Raw genomic sequence first — 18,743 nt, forward strand, 5'->3', positions numbered from 1 at the left:
AATCTCCAGACTCATGTAACCAAACAGACCCTAAAATTATCTTTAATTTTTAGATTTATGAATATGAGAAAATTTTGATTAGACTATTCTCACAATTTCATATTAACCTCACAATCTCTTTATCAAACTTAAATGAGAACCGTTCAATTTTTATTAAATAATTAAAATATTCTTATTAATTAAAAAAAAAGGAAAAATAAAAATATTAATTAAATATGACACTTCAACATCACAAACATTTCAGTCTTTCTACATCAAGTTTACCTAAGAGTCTTCTTTCTTTTTGTCTCTCTCTTGATTTTTGTTTAGTCCAAACATATACGGATGTAACTTGGTAGAAAATATGAACATTTTTAATCATTAGAAGAATATATATTTGAAAACTAATTGAACACGATGACTAAAGATATTTACGTTTTTCATATCCTTGATAAAACAAAATACTAGAACAACAAACATAGAAAGAGATGTAACAATAATTGGAATTCCATCCATTGGTGTCCATGAGAGTACATGAGAATAGATGCCTAACCAGCTATTATGAAAAATAAACAACAAAAATCTAAACCAGCTCCAAAAGAGATGCATACAACAATATAAAAGTATTCAACAAAAAGATTTTCATATAAATATGATTAGGAGATGGAGATGGTCTCCTAAGATGGATTTTAGCAAAACAAAATATCTAGGGTGGGCATCTAGATCTATCACATGGTAGGTCAAATGAAGCTAAAATTTTGAGGGTACAGAACTTTCTAGGTACCTGATTTACGTGTCAAGTTTCAATTCAAACAAAATTTGTTGAATACAAAATCACAGCATTGAAAAATCAAGCAAGAGGTAATATTTTTCAATCTAAGAGTGGGATGCATGTTGGGGTTCTTATTAAATTTAGGTCTGAAAATTTTAAAAATTAAATTTTAGTTAACAATATCATAATTCTAAACTATAGTATTTCAAGTATGTTAGAACCTTCACTTAAAAATGGATCAGCTATACCTAAACTCATAGTCCCCCCCCTCTCTTATTTATAATACAATGTTGTCTTTAATTGACTATTGTTCCTCAATCTTAATATTTGAATAAACTCTTTTTTTTTTTTGGCCACCTATAAATGAGTTTGATTAAATTAGGGTTTGATGGAGGCAACATGTAAAGTCCTTCTACTTGCTGCAACCAACTTCAGAGGCACCTAACAAGGGGTTGAAACATTATGCTCCATTTATAAAATTGAAATAAGGTAGGTTTGATAAGCATGGACAAGGCAGTTGATTTAATATTTAGCTGTAATCAACCACCAACAAACAAGTAGTAATGTTACTAGTTTCTTTGCCATGAATGGGGTTTTGGAGAAACTCTCACACTAAAGTGTACTTAAAATCTCATAATCCTTTACAAGAGGAAGGAACCGATATCGATCCACACCAAATCCCTATTGCAATTGATGTGAAATCAATCCTTATATGATTGATATAATGAGATCGTAACATACTTTTGTACAATCAAACACGCCTAACTCAAGTCAAGTCACCATTTTCTAAGTAGTTTCGTGGTTCCACACTCCTACTTTACTTGTCCTTTCCAAATGACTTCACTTCAAAACTAACTCGCATTTTTTGTACAAGGGTTGGTATTGAAGAACAGCTGTTTTCATACCAATGATGCAAACTAAGGTGAATTTAATCCCAAACACTAACTTACAAGGTTAGGAATCCTAAGTCATATCAACCCACACCAAATCCCTTCCACAACTAATATAGAATCTACCGTTGTATTATCAACATGAGACGGTAACATAATTGAACAATAATCAACGGATTATAGTAGAATGTAAGGTACCCAAAAGAGGCATTTTGTGTTAGTCTTAGCCATTAATACTACAAGTTACCCTACCCTTAATTATGAATTGAAAGCTGGGTTTATAGCATTAGTTCTTCAAGAAAAAGAACATTTACTTCAACCAACATACCAAAAGAAATTTAACTCAACCACCAATCTTTGTCTTCATTAACAGCTTCCAAACCTATCAAGGGTGGAGAGAGAAAGGGGGAGGACAGAGCACATGATATGGTTACATCCAATCAAGCAAAGGAGGAAAAAAAAATCAAAGTCTAACACAGTTACCATGGCATTTCTAATCAGGAATTCTCAACTTAGAATAGAAAATTTTGGGTCATCAAGAAAAGTTGACATTCCAACCCTGAGAAACCCACAAGAGATTTTCCCATTTTCAAGGAAACTTGATGGGATTTGATAATTTAATCTAAGTAAAGCCACTTTTTTCCCTTTGTTAGGAGCGGACGGCACGGTTGCGTGCTCAACCATGGGCGCTTTCTACCGCTCTTCAAGTGCGAAATTCCGGGATTTGATTCACATGCATCTCCTCATTAAAGGGTAGTTACTTAATTTATATGTAATAATGATGCCAACAAACATTCAATATTTGCATACCACATCTTATAGAATTACAGCAATACCCTCCAATGCAATTGAATCAGGCTTTTCAAAACTCAATCTGAGACCTCAATGCTCTTAACTATGTTTATATTCAAAACCTAAAACTCTTGTCTCTGATCTTGAATCCTCTGACAAATCAAGCCAAATCCAATCCTACCCTGATTGTTCTTAAATCAGACTGAGTCAGAATGGGGTGACCCTATTTCTATCCATGATTGGTCGTACTCCTAACCCTGGTCCAAGCTCTAGTAATTTTCATAAAAAAATAAATAAATTATCTCAACTGGGAAGAAAATACAAATATAAATAGCATTAACCACATAATAAAATAAGATCTAGACATTGATTCATTTCTTAATCTCTCTGCAAGTTGATTTAATGTCCATTTGAGATTAGGGCCAGAAAATCAGGAAAGAGTCAGATCGATGAGGCATGACAAATACCAACCTAGGTGCCGTCCTTAGATCAAAATCTTGAACCCAAACTCTGTTCAAACTCAAGGACTAGGGTAGGATTGGCCAAGAATCATATCAGTCTCTAGCCATCTCTCAAACCATGATTTTGATTCAATATCAAAAGTTTGCAGATGACTGATACCGGTCCCAACATGATGGAATAAACCATTCACATTCGCTAAATGGGGAACTCTTTTTTCTTTCTTACAACCTTTGTAATAAAGCATTACCCAAAAAAAAAAAGTCTGCTTTTTCTCTTTTCTCCTCAAATTACTGAAGCAGTGAAACAGTCGAGGAGCTTTTAGTACCTGATGGGAACTTTAAGCTGGATATTGAAAATGGCAAGCACTTAATAGAGTGGGCCACATTGAAGATTTAAATGGGTCCATGAAGATATGTAGAGAAAATAATTATTGCATTGGACAAAAGATAACTCTACGGTTAACTCTGCAACAATTTAAGAAGATACAGAAGCTTTACAGTAGATAGACTTGCAGTCATTGTGACTTGGGAAGCTGCTTTAACAACTTGATTAGCTCATAAGTTCTTATGTCCTTGCCAGAATACAGACACAGTTCGAGTGGGGTTAAGCCTTCCTGAAACACAAGAAACAGTGTCAGCTGAGACAGTTTATAAATTTATGGCCATTGGACTAAAACCTCCAAGGAAAATTCTACTTAAGCTAAAATGTTGAAAGAGTGAAGCAGGTCTTCAATATAAATACTGGACTATTAGGACAGGCAAATTGGCACTTTTTGTGATTATGTCAACAAAGGTTCATCAGCCAAAACAGTTTAAAACATAAGATCTGTGGTGGGTCAATCATGTAATATATGGTTAGAAACATCTTTAGATATAATAATCACTCAGGAGATTTTGACAAAGGAAAACAGACAAAATTCGTCCACTTAAAACATCACCATAGCAAAGCCTTTTTCTATTGGAAACACAAACTTTAGTAGGGGATTACCTGATTTTTTAACATCTTATTAGCTCCTTTAATCAACAAGAGCCTCACTATATCTGTTCTTCGGGTTTGGACAGCAAGATGTAATGGTGCCCATCCATTCTGCAAAGGACAAAAACAGGATTGGATATGAATCACATTAAGATAGGATAAGATAAAAATGAAGAGGGAGGGAAAAGAAGAGCTAAGAGACTTTGCACCATACATCATCTTGTAGGTTAATATCAACATTATATAACAGAAGGATTTTAATTGCTTGACTTGATGCGGTTTGGACAGCATAATGCATTAAGGTGGCCCCTTCCTGTTATAAGCAGAAATGAATTGGGTCAATCAATATATCAATCAGTTTACTACACAGACAACAAATTTTTGGCTTCACCTATAGCAGTAGTTAATTAACCAAAATCCATGATGCTTTTCCAAACAAAACAGGAAAAGCTACATTAGTCGTGTTTCATATCATTCAACTCTATCTATAGCAAAATAATATAAGCTACATGAATTATGCTTCAGGTACAACAAGTGAAAAGAGACCAGGTTATTAGAAAATTCATATGACATGTCTGACTAATTATTCAACAGATCCCTCAGATGGTACAAAATAATTTTGTTTCACATAAAACAATAAAAATGACTAGACTGTCAGAAACCCTGTAGATTTGTCCATGGGAGGACCAATATAGTTATGGAATTGTCACATCAGGATGCTCATAATTTAAGTGTCAGACAAAAGAAACCCATTTTGGATTAGTTTTGAAGGATTTTCCATAGCATATAGAATCCAAGAAAATGACTGGCAAATACGCATCCCTTTACAGGGAGACAACAGAAACTAAAATGAAGAGAACACTAATCTAAGACTCTCCTACATAGATGGAAATATACATAGATAGAACCACCTTCCTCAACTGGCATTGTCAAGTCTCGAATCTAAATGTCTCAAGGAATTGACAAAGGAAGCACAAGTTCAATAAAAAGATTGGAATATGGCTAATGATATTTGTTTCAGCTTATTGGTTAATCATATTGATAATTAACAAGCTCTAAGCGTTACCAAAATATTCTAGCTTTCATATGATTCTTGCAGAGCATAAGCAGACACGAATGGATTTCATATGTCAGGAATGAATTCCCTACTTACTTTATCACGGACGAAAGGATTTGCATTTTCTCGCAAAAGGTAGTTCATAATAGCCTGCTTATTGCCAATTATTGCTCTATGAAGTGCAGTCAAACCATCCTGGGGAAATGGAACTAAAAAGCATCATTAATTTCAGACCGCAAATTAAGAATGTAGAAACTATAATAAGGAGCACACTGGCCAACATTGGGGTCCTAAAACTATAAGCTCCCGTCAAAGGATTTCTTTTTTTTTTTTTGGTTGGGAGGGGGAGCTTCTGTCAAAAGACTGATGAAAATACAACATAAGTTTAGCACGTGAAAACACTTAAATGCCATTGTTTGATTTCTCTATCAATTAATCACAATTTATACCCTATCCGCAGCATTGATATCAACATTGTGCTTCAGCAAGGAATCCACAAGGTAGAACTCTCCAGATGCAGCAAGTGTGTGAAGAGGCAGCCATTTCTCCTGAAAGGAATTAATTTTTGTCACAATTGGCCGATGCAATTAGCCACATGAGAAAATCAATGGGATCTATTGAACTCAAAATTATGTGCATTTAAAGCCACTAAAATAAAGTTACAGCGTTCACCCAAAGAAAAAGGTTACAGGTCTTCAATTATATTCAAGAATTAAAGAAACCTGTGCAGTTGCAACATTCAATAACATGGCATAACTCACTACTGTTGCCATCAGGCTGCAAATGATCAACTGACATTACAAACAATATAAGTTGTGAATTTATCGTTCTTTCAAAATTATGAAGTCATCATCATAAAAAGTAAAAAATATGATAAGAAGAAATATAAATAGCATTTAAATTAGAACATACATCTTAGATACTTGTATATTCCAGTCAAAGAACCCCATCATTAACTAGATGACTTGAGAGGTGTGAAATTCTACTAGACGATAAGCATAAGTGCTCAAAACTAGTAATTTTAACCAAGTATAGGATATTAAACAAGGGGCGTCCCCCCACCCCCAAAAAAAGAAAGAAGAGACAATCTTACACATTTCATTTACAAAACATTTAAGTATGAACATACTGCTACAACAATCCAACTGGAACTTGACCAATATGGAGTTTTTTTTTTTGGATGAATAACTTAACTGTATGGGAGCATTAACAATTCAAAAGTTAACATAAGACACTAGAATCACACCAGATCAGTCACAAACAACATATTTAAAAGAAAAAATAAATAAAAATAGAGGTAGGATATATATTAATGAACCTAATTAGTGATAGTACAGATAATGAAAAATACAAACAATCAGATGAGAATATAAAACAAATCCTACTAACTTTCCAAAAGTTAACCTCAGATAGTGTAGATGAAAACGTACACAGGTTGCATCTGCCAGATTCGGTATGCGCTTATTTAGGAGAACCTTTTCCTCCTTAGTGAATAACTTACGACGACCTGCTCATTCAAGCATGGAACAACAATAGTGTTGGTGCTCCATGTTTCAAGATTTTATTCAAGACAAGACAATTAAAATGATCATATTTCTTCAACTTGGTAGTAATACCACTCAGGAATTTCAAATGCTTATATGAATAAGAAATAAATGTTGAGAAATTGAAGCATGAACTTGAAGTTTAATTAAAAAAAAATATTGCAACATAGTAATACTTCTAAGAACAAAAGAATAATAGTTTTGCTCCTCATAGTTGACATGGAGAGGAGCGTTTGGTTGATGATTTGGAGATAACAATGTTGGACCAGCCATCCGTTATAGTGGTCATGGAATTAACTTGCCTCATCCCTACATATAAAGCTCTTAACCTTTCCCACCTTGCCTTTGTTGATGATCTTATGATCTTCTGCAAAGATTCTCACTCCTCTATCTCCACCATTCTCTCTTCCCCTTCTTGGAATTCCTTTTTGGTCTTAATATGCAGAAATCTCTTCTTCTCTTGGCAGGTGTTAAGCCCTCCTGCAGCTTACAGGTTTATGGTTGTAGTCCTTATGAAGCATATGGAGTTGTTGGTGGTGGCCCTTCTTTTGAGAGCATTGCAGCATACAGACATGAGAGTGGATGTGGGGCATCATTAGCTACTAGTAAGTCTGCACATATGTTTGAGGATGAATCAAGATTAGGAGCATCATTTGTGGATTCCATGTTTGGATATCCACCAAACCTGATTCATCCATCATCCTCTGATAGTAGTAATGGTGACACATTTCCTAGGTTGGGATATCTAGCTCTGCTGACGAGGAAACCTATAGATTTGCAGTAATGGACAGCCTGAATAGTTGGTCCGAAACCAAGACATGGGATGTTTTTGTCCTCCATTCAGAGGAGAGGGTCAGACAGATGCAATGGTATATGGTTCATTGGATGGATCCACCAAGGAACTCATATTTGATTTGGGAGGAGATCCCGTTACAAGTTTCTTTTTAACTCGTGGCTATCATGTTATTTAACATTTCATTTTGGTTGTATGAAACATTTAAAGTACTTCTATTTCAACATACAAATCTTTGTATTTGTCAGAATTCGCATGTGTTGCAAGTGCAGCATATGAATGAGTACTTTTCATTGGTTTTTTTTTTATGATGCAAAATACCTCTTCCATTGTGTTATCTATGCTTTAATATGCAAAAACCCAGGTCAAGAACACATGAAAATATGGCCAAAACTACCCATCAAAATTTCCTGGCAAAAGTACCAAGTTTCAACCGAGTTGGTCAAAATTTTGACACCAAATCGGTTTCTAGACCAGTTTTTTGAACCTTGCTTGGAAAGCATCCTCATGCTACATTCCATTCTTGTGCTGTCTCCTTGAGCTGCTCCTCATTTTCTTCAGTTCATTCAAATGTTTGCAGTCCATGACATGTCAGGAGTTAGTTAGGTTTCTTTTTATTTTGTTGCCTTCGACAATCACTCTTGAATGACTTTATTATATTTGTTAACAACTTTATAATAAAATAAAGACTATTGGCATGAATTAAATTTTCACTTTGACAATGCCCTGAATATACTCGATGAAAAGCTAATGGGATGATGTGTCTAGTGGTACATATACTCCTCAACAGAATGGTATGGTTGAGAGGAAAAATCTGCAATTCTCAATCTCTTACGTTTCAAATACATGTTCCCAAGTTTTATAAGAGTGATGGTGTTTTTTCTACCTGTTATTTGATTAATCACATGCTCTATTATGAGTCTTTGACAATTTATCTCTTTTTTCATTGTTGTTTCCAGTAATATCTTTGTTCAGTTTACCACCACTTGTGCTTGATTGCACTTGTGTTGTTCACAACCTCAGACCTGATGACATGGATCAAAACCCAGGGGACCAAAATACTGCTTATGGTACTGGTCACATGAACAGTGTCACATCCCATATTTGCCTAATGTAAGAATGCCTTTCAAAAGATCTTGTGGGCCCATCAAGCAGGAAAAGTTTCTACCCTAATGCTGCAATTGTATAGTTTCTATTTTCAGAATTTAGAAAGTATATCTCATTTATAGCAATAGAATCTTAGTAGCCTCTAAATTCAGTTGTTACTGTATTTGTTTTCTCTCTAAGATATAAGTTCCTATTTTGATGTAGGCAGATGTATTGTATAGGAAGTTTATATTTTGGTTGTAAGCTGCCTGGTAAAACACCTTTTATTTTGGGCTCAGCGCTTGAGTCTATACAGTGTGATGCCCTTAGAGGCTTCCAACAGTTCAAAATCAATGAAGCTGCAATATGCTTGCTTCAGATCTGAGAGAAATCTTTGTTTCAACAGTTGAGATAGCCTACCCTATACTTCTACCCTCTTCCTCCTCCTCCTTTATTTTATGTTTTATTCTTTACTTTCAATTTAGTTTTTCTCTGAATTTCAACAATTTTGTGGGATATCAACCCACGGTAGGAGACTCGCTGATCTCAGTCGAGATATGCGATTTTTTTGCATCAACTCAGTGGCCCATCTCAGTGGGTTTTTTGAGGGTCCCAATTGGACTAAAACTTGGTGTTCAACCTATTTATGGCCTTTTGAACACATTGGTGACCTTGGATTTGTCAGAAAACAATCCTAAGTATGATTTCTAAGTCTACCTATAGTGTGAAACCGAAATGTTGTAGGATTAGGGAATGTAAGATTATACAATATGTAATACAGAACCTTTAAGGCATATAAATGAAAAGTGTATCCAATGCATCAAATAACCTAAATGTCATCAAAAATCCATCTATATGAGCATTCACAATCTCAATTTTCAAGAATAGAATAATAAAATTATACAACCATTAGAAGTTTTATATAAGTCATTAAATCATAAGTTCAAAAGACAAGCAGAGAATTATTGATCTTCCTTCGATGTTGTAGATGTGCTAAGAGTAGTTGCAAGTGAAATCCATCCAAAATCTATAAAAAAAAATAAAAAATAAAAAGCAGCAAAAATTGAGAGTTCCAGTGAAATATGGCAAGATCCAACGCGAGATATGGCAAGATATCGAGATCTCAAGCGAGATATCCCAACTCTCTACTCTTGATCTCCATCTCGTCTCGCTTCTTTGAAAAAGCGAGATATCTCATGAGATCTCCCACCATGTATCAAGCTACTGTGGAGTTTGATTCTTAGTGGATGAATATTTCCTTTTTATTTCTTGGTGCACTTATAGTTGGAAAAGTACATATACCTGCAGCAACCTGATCCTGAACTCTCTGGACATTCCATCCACTGGTTTGTTCTTGAGTTTTTTAACTCTCCCACACTTTGATAATTCAGCTATTTGGTAGCTATGATTATGGTCTACTGTAGCTGTGTAGTGCTGATCCTTTTCAGTCTAGCACTTCAAAAGTATTGCTGCTGCAACCATTACAGGAAGGAAAGATGAAATCAGGAAGAAGAGGGGACATGCATAAAGGTGAATTGGGATTTTTAGTTTGGTGTTGCTGTTGAGGATTGTTACTACACCTTGGTTTAGTGGTCTACTGGAGTGAGTCTTGGGGTAAGTTTGAGCCAATTGTAAGGAGATGTAGGGGTATGTACTGCAGGATACGAATTGTATTGCTTGAAGCCTTAGGATTGTGCACATTATTATGCATTACATGACTTCTTATGTTTAGGCATCAAACTTTATGAAGGATATTAGACCTTGAAAACAAGGAATATAAGATCGTGACACTCAAATTTGAGGTATGAAAATCAAGGTAATCTGCATTAACAGTAAAAGTTAATGCAATCACAAAATCTGAGTTTATATATTTATTGGCTAGGTAATAGCTAGTCTTTCTCACATCTGGATGACATCTTCCAGCAATGCAAAAACTTGAATAGATGAAACAGATTTCCAGACAAAAGAATTTGAAGGCATTTACGTTTTTCAATTTCCCAACTTCACTATGGTCATTCCAAGTAATATTTTGTTGGAATAATGACAATAGTGGGAAGTGATCAATATCTCATGAACTTTCCTCTCCACTTGATACTAGCAGATACGCCATTCAAAACGCTGAAGCATAATTGAAAGAGCGTTGAATTTGATACAATTACGCATAATGGGAATTTCTTGGTAATATAGTGGACCATACGCATAATATCACAGGAACTAAGGTATCTTACCATATATTCTGCATTCAAGGTTTCTTATACAGAGGAAATGTATTCAAGAATATGGTAAACAGATTCAAAATCATGCTCAAATAGATTTTGTGTTCAGAAATTCAGTTCAAATTGAAAACCCAACACGATGAAAAAACCAAGAAGAGATTAGTACCTTCAGAAACCTCTCGAGGCTGGTACTTCGGGCTATTTAAAAACTCTGATACGTCTTCCAATGTACCTCCATAAACTGCTTTCCTAGGGTTTCTAGGAGGGACTCTGCCACTGGAAGAAGACCCCAATTCAGAAACACTCTTATCTTTACCTACCACCTCCTCCTCTTCCAAAGCGGGATTATCAAGCACCACAGGCTTCAACTGTGCCAACTTAGCCGACCTATAAGTCAAGAATTGCACGGTATCCCTGAAATTCACAACTGGCGGCTTCTTCTCAAGATTTCTCCCGTACTCTAATTCCTGAGCAATTTTACGCTTCTCTTTCTTCGTCAAGTTAATCTCAGCCTGCAATTCCTTCCAGTTATCCGGTACCAAGCTCTCTTCCGCCACTTTTTTCGATTTATTGTTACTGGGTTTAGTTCCATTGGAATCGTCTTGAAGATAAGGGTCTTCAAAGACACCCTCTTCAAAGACAACACAGTCGCCAATAACAAGCTCATCATCGTCTTCTCCTTGAGCTGCTTCTTGTTGAGAGGAATGACAGAAAGAAGAAAAAGAAGCAGAGATTGAGAAAGATAGAGAAGGGAGGTTCCTAGAGAAGGTGAAAGAACTCGAACCAGTAGAAAGTTGTGCTGGAACAGAGGGGTGGAATTGAGAATTGTAAACTAGAGAGGAAATTTGGGGGATTTGGGTTTTGTGTGGTGTGAATGGCAGCATCTTTTTGCCTTGCAGAAGATGTAAGAATTACAAGTTCTCCATTGGCTTCATTTCTAATCACGAGCAGAGACAATGAAATGCAGAGGCGGAGAGAAACCTCCACTCCATTCGCTGTGCCGTTTTGTTTGGAGCCGATATGTAGGATATATCGGTTCCGATCGGAAAAAGCGGGGTCCGTATAATATCGGTTTGCTAGGATCAACCCTAACGCTAGCATTAAATCCAAGTCAAGCTCAATCTTGCCCTAATTGTCTTGATTGAATAGGATTTGGACCAGATTGCTCTATACTTCTTCCTTGTCCTCCCCGATTGGTCTTGTTCTTCATGGATTTTGCTAGGCTAGTGCCGCTAAAATGGTGGTGTTTGTGATGCCCAACGTTGGATGGTTGTCACCTTATCTTCATTAAATACCAAGTGCACATACATAATTTACGTCAAGGAAAAACTGGTTTTTCATAGAAACAAACGAACCATGTTTTGAGCATCTAAGATCTAATAAACATTAGGTGGCAATCATCTAACGTTGGGCACCATAGGCGTCACCACATAAGCCGCACTAGCCTAGCAAGATCCTTTATGGACCCTCATCACCTTAAGATAATAATAATGCTATAAAAAAAAATCAATTGTTTGAACTTAAGATAAAATAAATATGTAGATAGCATTAACCTTAAAACAAATTAACTTTTTTGAAATAATTCATTTACCAATTTCGTCAAGTTGATTTCATGTTCATTTGTATCGGGACCAAAAAAATTAAGGTCGAGTCACAACGGGTAAAGCAAAATAAACACAAATCCCAGGCTCACCTTTGGCCCTAATTAATAATCAAAATATTTTGGTAAAATCTTAAGCCTAGGCTCTATTCGGGATCAGGATGAGTCAAGGGCACTTGTTAAACTTGCATCTTATTAAGGAAATTTAACTATCTCTTAAAATTCCTTTTTACCAATTCATACAGATTTTAAGCATTTAATTTTAGAAAATTTACACTTATCTCACTTAGGGATGATGTAATTTCATTTTCACTCTATTTAGGTTCGGTGTCAGCCCATTTATGCAAGTTAAGAAATATAAGACATCAAACCTAACTCTTCCACTTAGTACTACTACACTATTCTAAGCTCAAAGTGCATGCATGTTGAAATTTTGGTCTACCTTGTTTCTTATTGCACTAATGAATCTTGCTAACATGCTTTTCCTATCCTTGTGCCTTTCTTTGTTGATGAATACCCTTTACACACTGAAACCTTCCACATCCCTGATGAGAATTGTTAAAGGTAATGGTGCACTTACAGGCTGTCCCAATTGGGTCATGACAGCAGAACCTATTGTCTGCAAGCAGTGACCAAAAGATCATCAGAAGAGGTGACAAGTGGAGCCCCCACAGCTCCAACCATGGACATTTGAATCGTCTTCCAAGTACTACTACAAGCAGAAAAGAATAATACTGATACAGATAATTGTTTCATGTTATTCCCTTGTAAGGAATTCAGTTACAAGCACAAGCAAGCCACAAGCATAGATATATTACATATTTGGACATGAAGATCTACAGAAACACACTCTGCAACACACTAACAAGCCAAGGAACAAAGGAAATGAGATCAGATCACTGAAGCATATATGGATAGTAAATAAGGTGTGCTACTGGTACCATCAGTAACTATGTTTGTTGAAGATATTGATGAAGTTTCCAGCTTCGTGTGTTCCCATCCCTATTCTGACTAGGAACCCACCAGGTTCTTCAAGGTTTGGCATTAGGTAAGCAGTTTCAGGAACTGGGGTGGCCAAGAGGGCAACAGTAGAAACCTTCCCCCAACCAAAATCAAGTTCTTGGAAGGGAAACTTAAGCCAATCAGTTATTATAGTTAACTCTCTCATTGATGGGAAGAATTTATCAGTTGATTCAAGGGCTCTCACATAGAGTTTCACATATTCATCTGTAACTGCATCTTTTGCTGCTTGAATCCTCCTTATTGTGTCATGAAGAGACTCCTCCAGTAATTTCTTCACCAGACATGAAACTGAAGCTAGAACAAAGGCATTTCCAGTGAAATTCTGGCCGAGCGGTGGCTGAAGCCTGTTTCGAGAGTTCACTGGGAATTGTAGACAAATATTTGTGTCCGGAGGTAGAGAAAGAGCCTTCACTCTAGCCTGCATCAATGAAATATCCTGTGATGATCACATTTGTAATCTATTGAATGAAAATTTTCAATGTAAATAAATTAGCAGCCATATTTTCCTTATTATTAAGTTTTTGGATCTTGTAGTTGAATTTAAAGTTGTTTGGATCTGTCCCTAACCCTTTTTGGTGATTATGGAATCTTTTCTTTAGGCTTATCTTGGGAGGTTCCCTGTTCAGTTATTTTGTTGGTTTGGTTTGTACTTCCCAGACCAAGCTTGAATATTGTATGAATTCTATTCCTTTGTTTCACTCTGATTTGTAAACCATAGGAAGCAATAAAAGTAAACGAAATGGTTTTATATCTTTACTTCTCTCTTCATCAGATTGCTATCTGATATTTACAATTACAAAAAGAACTAAAAAATGTGTTCTTGTGATAATATAAGGATAAGAAAAATCAAAATATTTAATGTAACAATACTTCTTATATTCGTCCATATGCTCTCTCTCTCTCTCTCTCTCTCTCTCTCTCTCTCTCTCTCTCTCTCTCTCTCTCTCTCAGTTTACATTGTTAATGTCAGATTATACTTGACATGCATCACCAAGGGTGCATAACAAGAAATCAAGTCAGGTTCCAGGCCACACATGCAATGTGATAGAATCTCATGGTAAAATCTCTTTCTCATCTATGAAGGTAAGCATTAATTTGCTTGTCTTTCCGTCTTCAACTATATTTGGGCTACTGATCCTTTTAAGAATAAACAGAAGCATGCAAAGAATGCTACAAATCCACATTCACAACTAGTATAATTATTGAGTACTTAACCACCAAGAAAACAAAACTAGTACTTCAGCTAAAAGCACAATCTTCATCTCTTGACTAAGAGGAAAAGATTTTATAATATTCATTTGCAGTAAAAATCTAATCAGGCAAAGAGAATCCCAATGAGGTTCAGCTTATCTTACCCTCCACACGTGTGCACAAAGGACATCAAAAGTTGAACACTTAGAGAGTTTTCCTCTTTCAATGGCATTGACCTTAAAGTTCTCCACCATTTCTTTCTTTACGGACAAAGTCAAGAGCTGAAGTCCTCCTTGAGGAACAAGTTGCCCAAATGTTGCTAGCGCAGTTTCCCAGCATTTATCATCAGAAGCCATAGCTTGCATTGGAATTCCATAGAGATCTTGTATAGCAGAAATGTGGTCTTGCTCATAAATGGAAGTAGCAAATGAAATCATATCAGGAGAAGGGAGGGCATCCAAGAGGGCTTTTCTTGAATGGTTGGGTGCAACAAGCTCAGAGTCAGGATTCCCACTTGACAGATGAGCCCAAGATGCCAAGAAGTTGAATGAACCAGTACCATCAAACAAAGCATGACTACCCCCAAACCCACAAGCGAAACCTCCACAAGCAAACCTTGTTATCTGCACACAGTGAATATTACAACCATGAAATATAACGTATAACTCTACACTATTAGGTACGTGATATATGAAGAAAAGGAATTGCAACCAAACATGGGAAGGGAGAGAAGAGGGAGTGTGGTTTCAAGGCACACCACTAAAAAGACCACTCTAGCAAAGATCGCATGAATGATTATTATCTGGTGTGGAAGAAAACATGTGAATTTATCATATCTAGTTCTTTTTTAGGGGGGAGGGGAGAGAGAGAAAGAGAAAATGAGATGTACCTCTCTTTCTCTAAAGACCCCTCTAGCTACAAATCTCTTCATGATTATGGATTTAGACCTAGTATAGTAGAGTCTTTGCTTTACCATTCATGGTTTTAACTTCTCTCTGAATCTTACTGAAGTGATCTAGAAAATCCACAGCCATCCGTGCATTTATATTCTTTGAACTGATCCAGGAAATGTCTCTTATAATGATGGTTGAATAGCTAAGCAAAAAGCTTTTTACTAGCCTTTATCGATCCTAGAGTAAACCCAAAGCGGGAGAGCGATTAACTATGATTTCAGGTTCTTCACAAGTAGGAGATGACTTTAATAACAAGAACAAACACATAGCTACCAAGGAATATTACTGTATGCAGTTCAAGGAAAACTGAAAGCTAGGGTTTTTGCTTTCATGAACAGAATTAAACCTGCACTACCACAAGAGGGTTGTCTGATATATCTTCATCAACTGGTGGAAGATAAGGAACCAGCTTTGCATAACATGCTTTATATTCACACAGCTTTCCAAGCTCTTCAAGCCTGGTATCAGTCACTGCAGTGATGAAGGTGACACCTTCATTGTTGCAGTCAATCTCCAGCTTCCCAGTCTCTTCATTGATTCTAAACCTTCCAGCTGCTGGGAACCATGAAACCAAGACTTTCTCCAGGCCACACTTAATCCTCTCAACATGTTCTTCACCCTTGAGAGACATGTTATCAGTTGGAGGAGCATTATAAAAGAAGATGGTGTAAAAAATTGCAGGAGATATCCTGTCAAGACCAGAAAGCTGGATGGTTTTTGTGTTGGAAGGCTGACATGGTCTGATAACAACGGACTCTTTCATGGAAATCTTTATGTCCATGGTTTACAGAAACAGTAGTGAACTTCTGATTCAAGAACAGATGGAACTATCTCACAGGGATAACTACAGTTTTCTTAGTTTCATCTAGAATGGAAAAACAAACCCTAGATTTATGCACCTCAAGAACAACCACTGTACAGGAAACTGATAGAGATTAGCAATAAGAAGTTGGGCCATGTGCACTGTGCTTTAGTAGACAAATCAATAGTGGGATATCTATGAAACCATTTGCAGAGAAAAAGCAAACCAATTAAATTGTTCTACAAGATGATATAAAGAACATTAAGAACACTTTTTTCCCCTCTAAAATATGATAAAGATCATTGAGTGACTGTGAGAAATTTTGTCAACTATCACGAGCGCATTCTTTTAGATCTTTTGTCATCACTTATGGCAGATTATGATTAGACTGGCTAGCTGCAGGGAATAGGTTTTATTGTTTTGGAAGGACCTGTAATAAACAAATGACGTATGAACATGGCTTTTTTTGATTAACTTTGTTATGGGTGTCGGTAATTGGGAGAAAAATGAAGGTGGGTTTACTTAGATTCTGAATGTTGGTTTGTTTTCTTAATATATCTTTTTCGTCACTAAGTATACCATTCCACTATCCTTCTCACTAAGAAAACCCTAATTCTTTGGACGATTTAGATGGAACGTGTGAATGTGTGATCAGTTCTTATCCAAGACTGAGTTTCATGGCCCCTCTGATATAAAGCTTTGTACTCACAGGGACAAGATCACTAGAGAGATGAAGAACCCAGAAGAAATAAATTATCTGAAAACATGTATCTGGTCTAGTTTGTTTCATGTCTCTGCACTGTTTCTACTTTTCCCAGAAAAAAGGACCTTCATTTAGGTATTAGGTATCAATTCACAGTGGGTTCCATTTCTCCTGGGCCAAAAGCTTAAGAAGAATAAAGGATACGGATACTTTTCTCCACCTCACTGTTCTCTAGAAATATTTCATGTTAAAAAGTTTGGTAAAGCTTCACTAAGATAACCTGAAGGTTATCTCAAACCCTGGGACAATGGGCAAAAATATATAATAGGACTGTTGACTTAAAGTTTGAATTTCTAGAACAAAACTTGTTTTAATTAGTATTAGTTTATGATAAGAGAAACTACTCTTTCTGCTTATGAAGTTAATTAATTTTTAAACCAAATGAGACAGTCAGGTGGCTATGAAGAGAACTTTCCACAGATCCAACCCGTGTGAACATTTTTTAATGAATCAACAACCCAGGAACACTGCTTGTGGCAGACTAATTAAGAAGTTTAAAAATCTGAAATACGAACTGGTGCAATTGGAGAAGGCAGATGCTAAAGATTATTTTGCAGTGCGCTATTATATATATAATCTTTTTGGCTGGGTTAGAAAGTCTCTCTTAAAATGAAGGACTTGAATAACATACAAGAATTTTTTTTTATTATAATTATTATTATTTTTTTTGGGTGGGGGTTAGAGGAAGTTTTTTAATCACTAAATGTGCTTGAAGGCATAAATGAAAAATGATTTTTTTTTTTTTTTTTTTTTAAGTAGCTGAATCTTCAATAGTGTATTCACATGGCATTTGTTAATAACTGATATTTCCCTCTCAGTCCACTCTATTCTAATCTGTCTCTCTTCTCACCCAGGCGCATCCCTTATCCCCATCCTCAGCCCCCCCAACCCCATTCTCTCCCCTGGAGTCTAGATCGTCTCCCTCGATGGTGTTGTGCTTCCCTGACGGCTATTGACAAGGGACCCACAGAGTTAGGGTGATGGGATTTAATTATTTTTTACTTGTAGGCCTCACATAATTTGTGATTGTAACACCGTCGGAAGAGCACAGAGAGTGCTCCCTATCAGGGGAAATGTGATCCACACTTTCTCCCCCCGTAGTGTCTATGAGATTCCTTGTTCTTTGGACTTTGAAACCCCCTCTCCTCTACTTCAGTGTGGAGGTGAAGCAGACAGTCCACTAAAAGTGTCACCGCCTTGGTGATGACTTCATTGTTGGGGTCAATTCCTCTAGGAAGAAAAAGAAGAATAAGGAAAATTAATTACATCTCCCGCTTGTCTTGGACTTTGGCTTTTTCCTTGAGTGCTTAGTTCTTTTGTTTGTTCACTTTTACTTTGGGTGCCAAAGTTGGGTTTTGCTGGATTTTATAAACACCCCACCCCCCTCCCCCCTCCCCTTAATGATTTTTTTATTCATCTAAATATCGGATATCAAAAGAAATCTTAGCCCCTAGAGAAATTCAAACTCTTAATTTATTATGAGATATTGGTCTTTGTCAAGTAAGCCATGCAATTTTGAGTAATGACATGCAAGCACAAATACTCCACGCACACATTCTTGTTGGTATATTCAATTTTGTTGCCTTCTGTTAAAAGTGAAGAAAATTTTCATCGTGTAAAATGTTCTAAGGTCCATTTCATGGTCTAAAAGTGTCTGAATTATCCTTTTCAACATTGACCATGGCCAAAAAAAGCTATGGGTCTTATTTAGAGTTTCAAACTCCACGAAATGACTGGTTGTAGGCTCCGAACTGTTTGAAGGCTGTGCTTCATTGTTTTTTAGTGTCCTTTGGGTATAAAAGCATTTTGGCCTTTGTCACCTCATATGACCACAAGCTTTTTTGG

General features: G+C 36.3%; 2 protein-coding genes across 4 annotated transcripts; both read right to left on the reverse strand.

Moving 5' to 3' along the window:
* Positions 1 to 1,779: 1,779 nt before the first annotated feature.
* AKRP (ankyrin repeat protein) lies at positions 1,780 to 11,547 on the reverse strand. 3 transcript variants are annotated; one of them, XM_089140177.1, is made up of 8 exons: positions 10,733 to 11,547; positions 6,358 to 6,434; positions 5,377 to 5,475; positions 5,024 to 5,122; positions 4,085 to 4,183; positions 3,883 to 3,981; positions 3,393 to 3,508; positions 1,780 to 2,023 (listed from the first exon to the last, which is right to left on the reverse strand). In XM_089140177.1, the coding sequence occupies exons 1-7, from the start codon at positions 11,448 to 11,450 to the stop codon at positions 3,410 to 3,412; spliced, it is 1,290 nt and encodes a 429-aa protein (XP_088996303.1). In that variant the 5' UTR covers positions 11,451 to 11,547; the 3' UTR covers positions 1,780 to 2,023; positions 3,393 to 3,409. The 3 variants fall into 3 exon arrangements, with proteins under 3 accessions (XP_088996303.1, XP_088996302.1, XP_088996304.1); XM_089140176.1 differs by lacking the exon at positions 1,780 to 2,023 and having other exon boundaries at positions 2,668 to 3,508; XM_089140178.1 differs by lacking the exon at positions 1,780 to 2,023 and having other exon boundaries at positions 3,419 to 3,504.
* A 1,322-nt stretch (positions 11,548 to 12,869) lies between these two features.
* Positions 12,870 to 16,334, reverse strand: LOC149000719 (brassinosteroid-related acyltransferase 1-like). Its single transcript, XM_089140697.1, has 3 exons — positions 15,680 to 16,334; positions 14,545 to 15,003; positions 12,870 to 13,607 (listed from the first exon to the last, which is right to left on the reverse strand). The coding sequence occupies exons 1-3, from the start codon at positions 16,112 to 16,114 to the stop codon at positions 13,110 to 13,112; spliced, it is 1,392 nt and encodes a 463-aa protein (XP_088996823.1). The 5' UTR covers positions 16,115 to 16,334; the 3' UTR covers positions 12,870 to 13,109.
* Positions 16,335 to 18,743: the final 2,409 nt, after the last annotated feature.

This window comes from Hakea prostrata, chromosome 11 (assembly GCF_041222555.1).
Source record: "Hakea prostrata isolate BN-2017 chromosome 11, UWA_Hpros_2, whole genome shotgun sequence".
NCBI classification, from domain to species: domain Eukaryota; kingdom Viridiplantae; phylum Streptophyta; class Magnoliopsida; order Proteales; family Proteaceae; genus Hakea; species Hakea prostrata.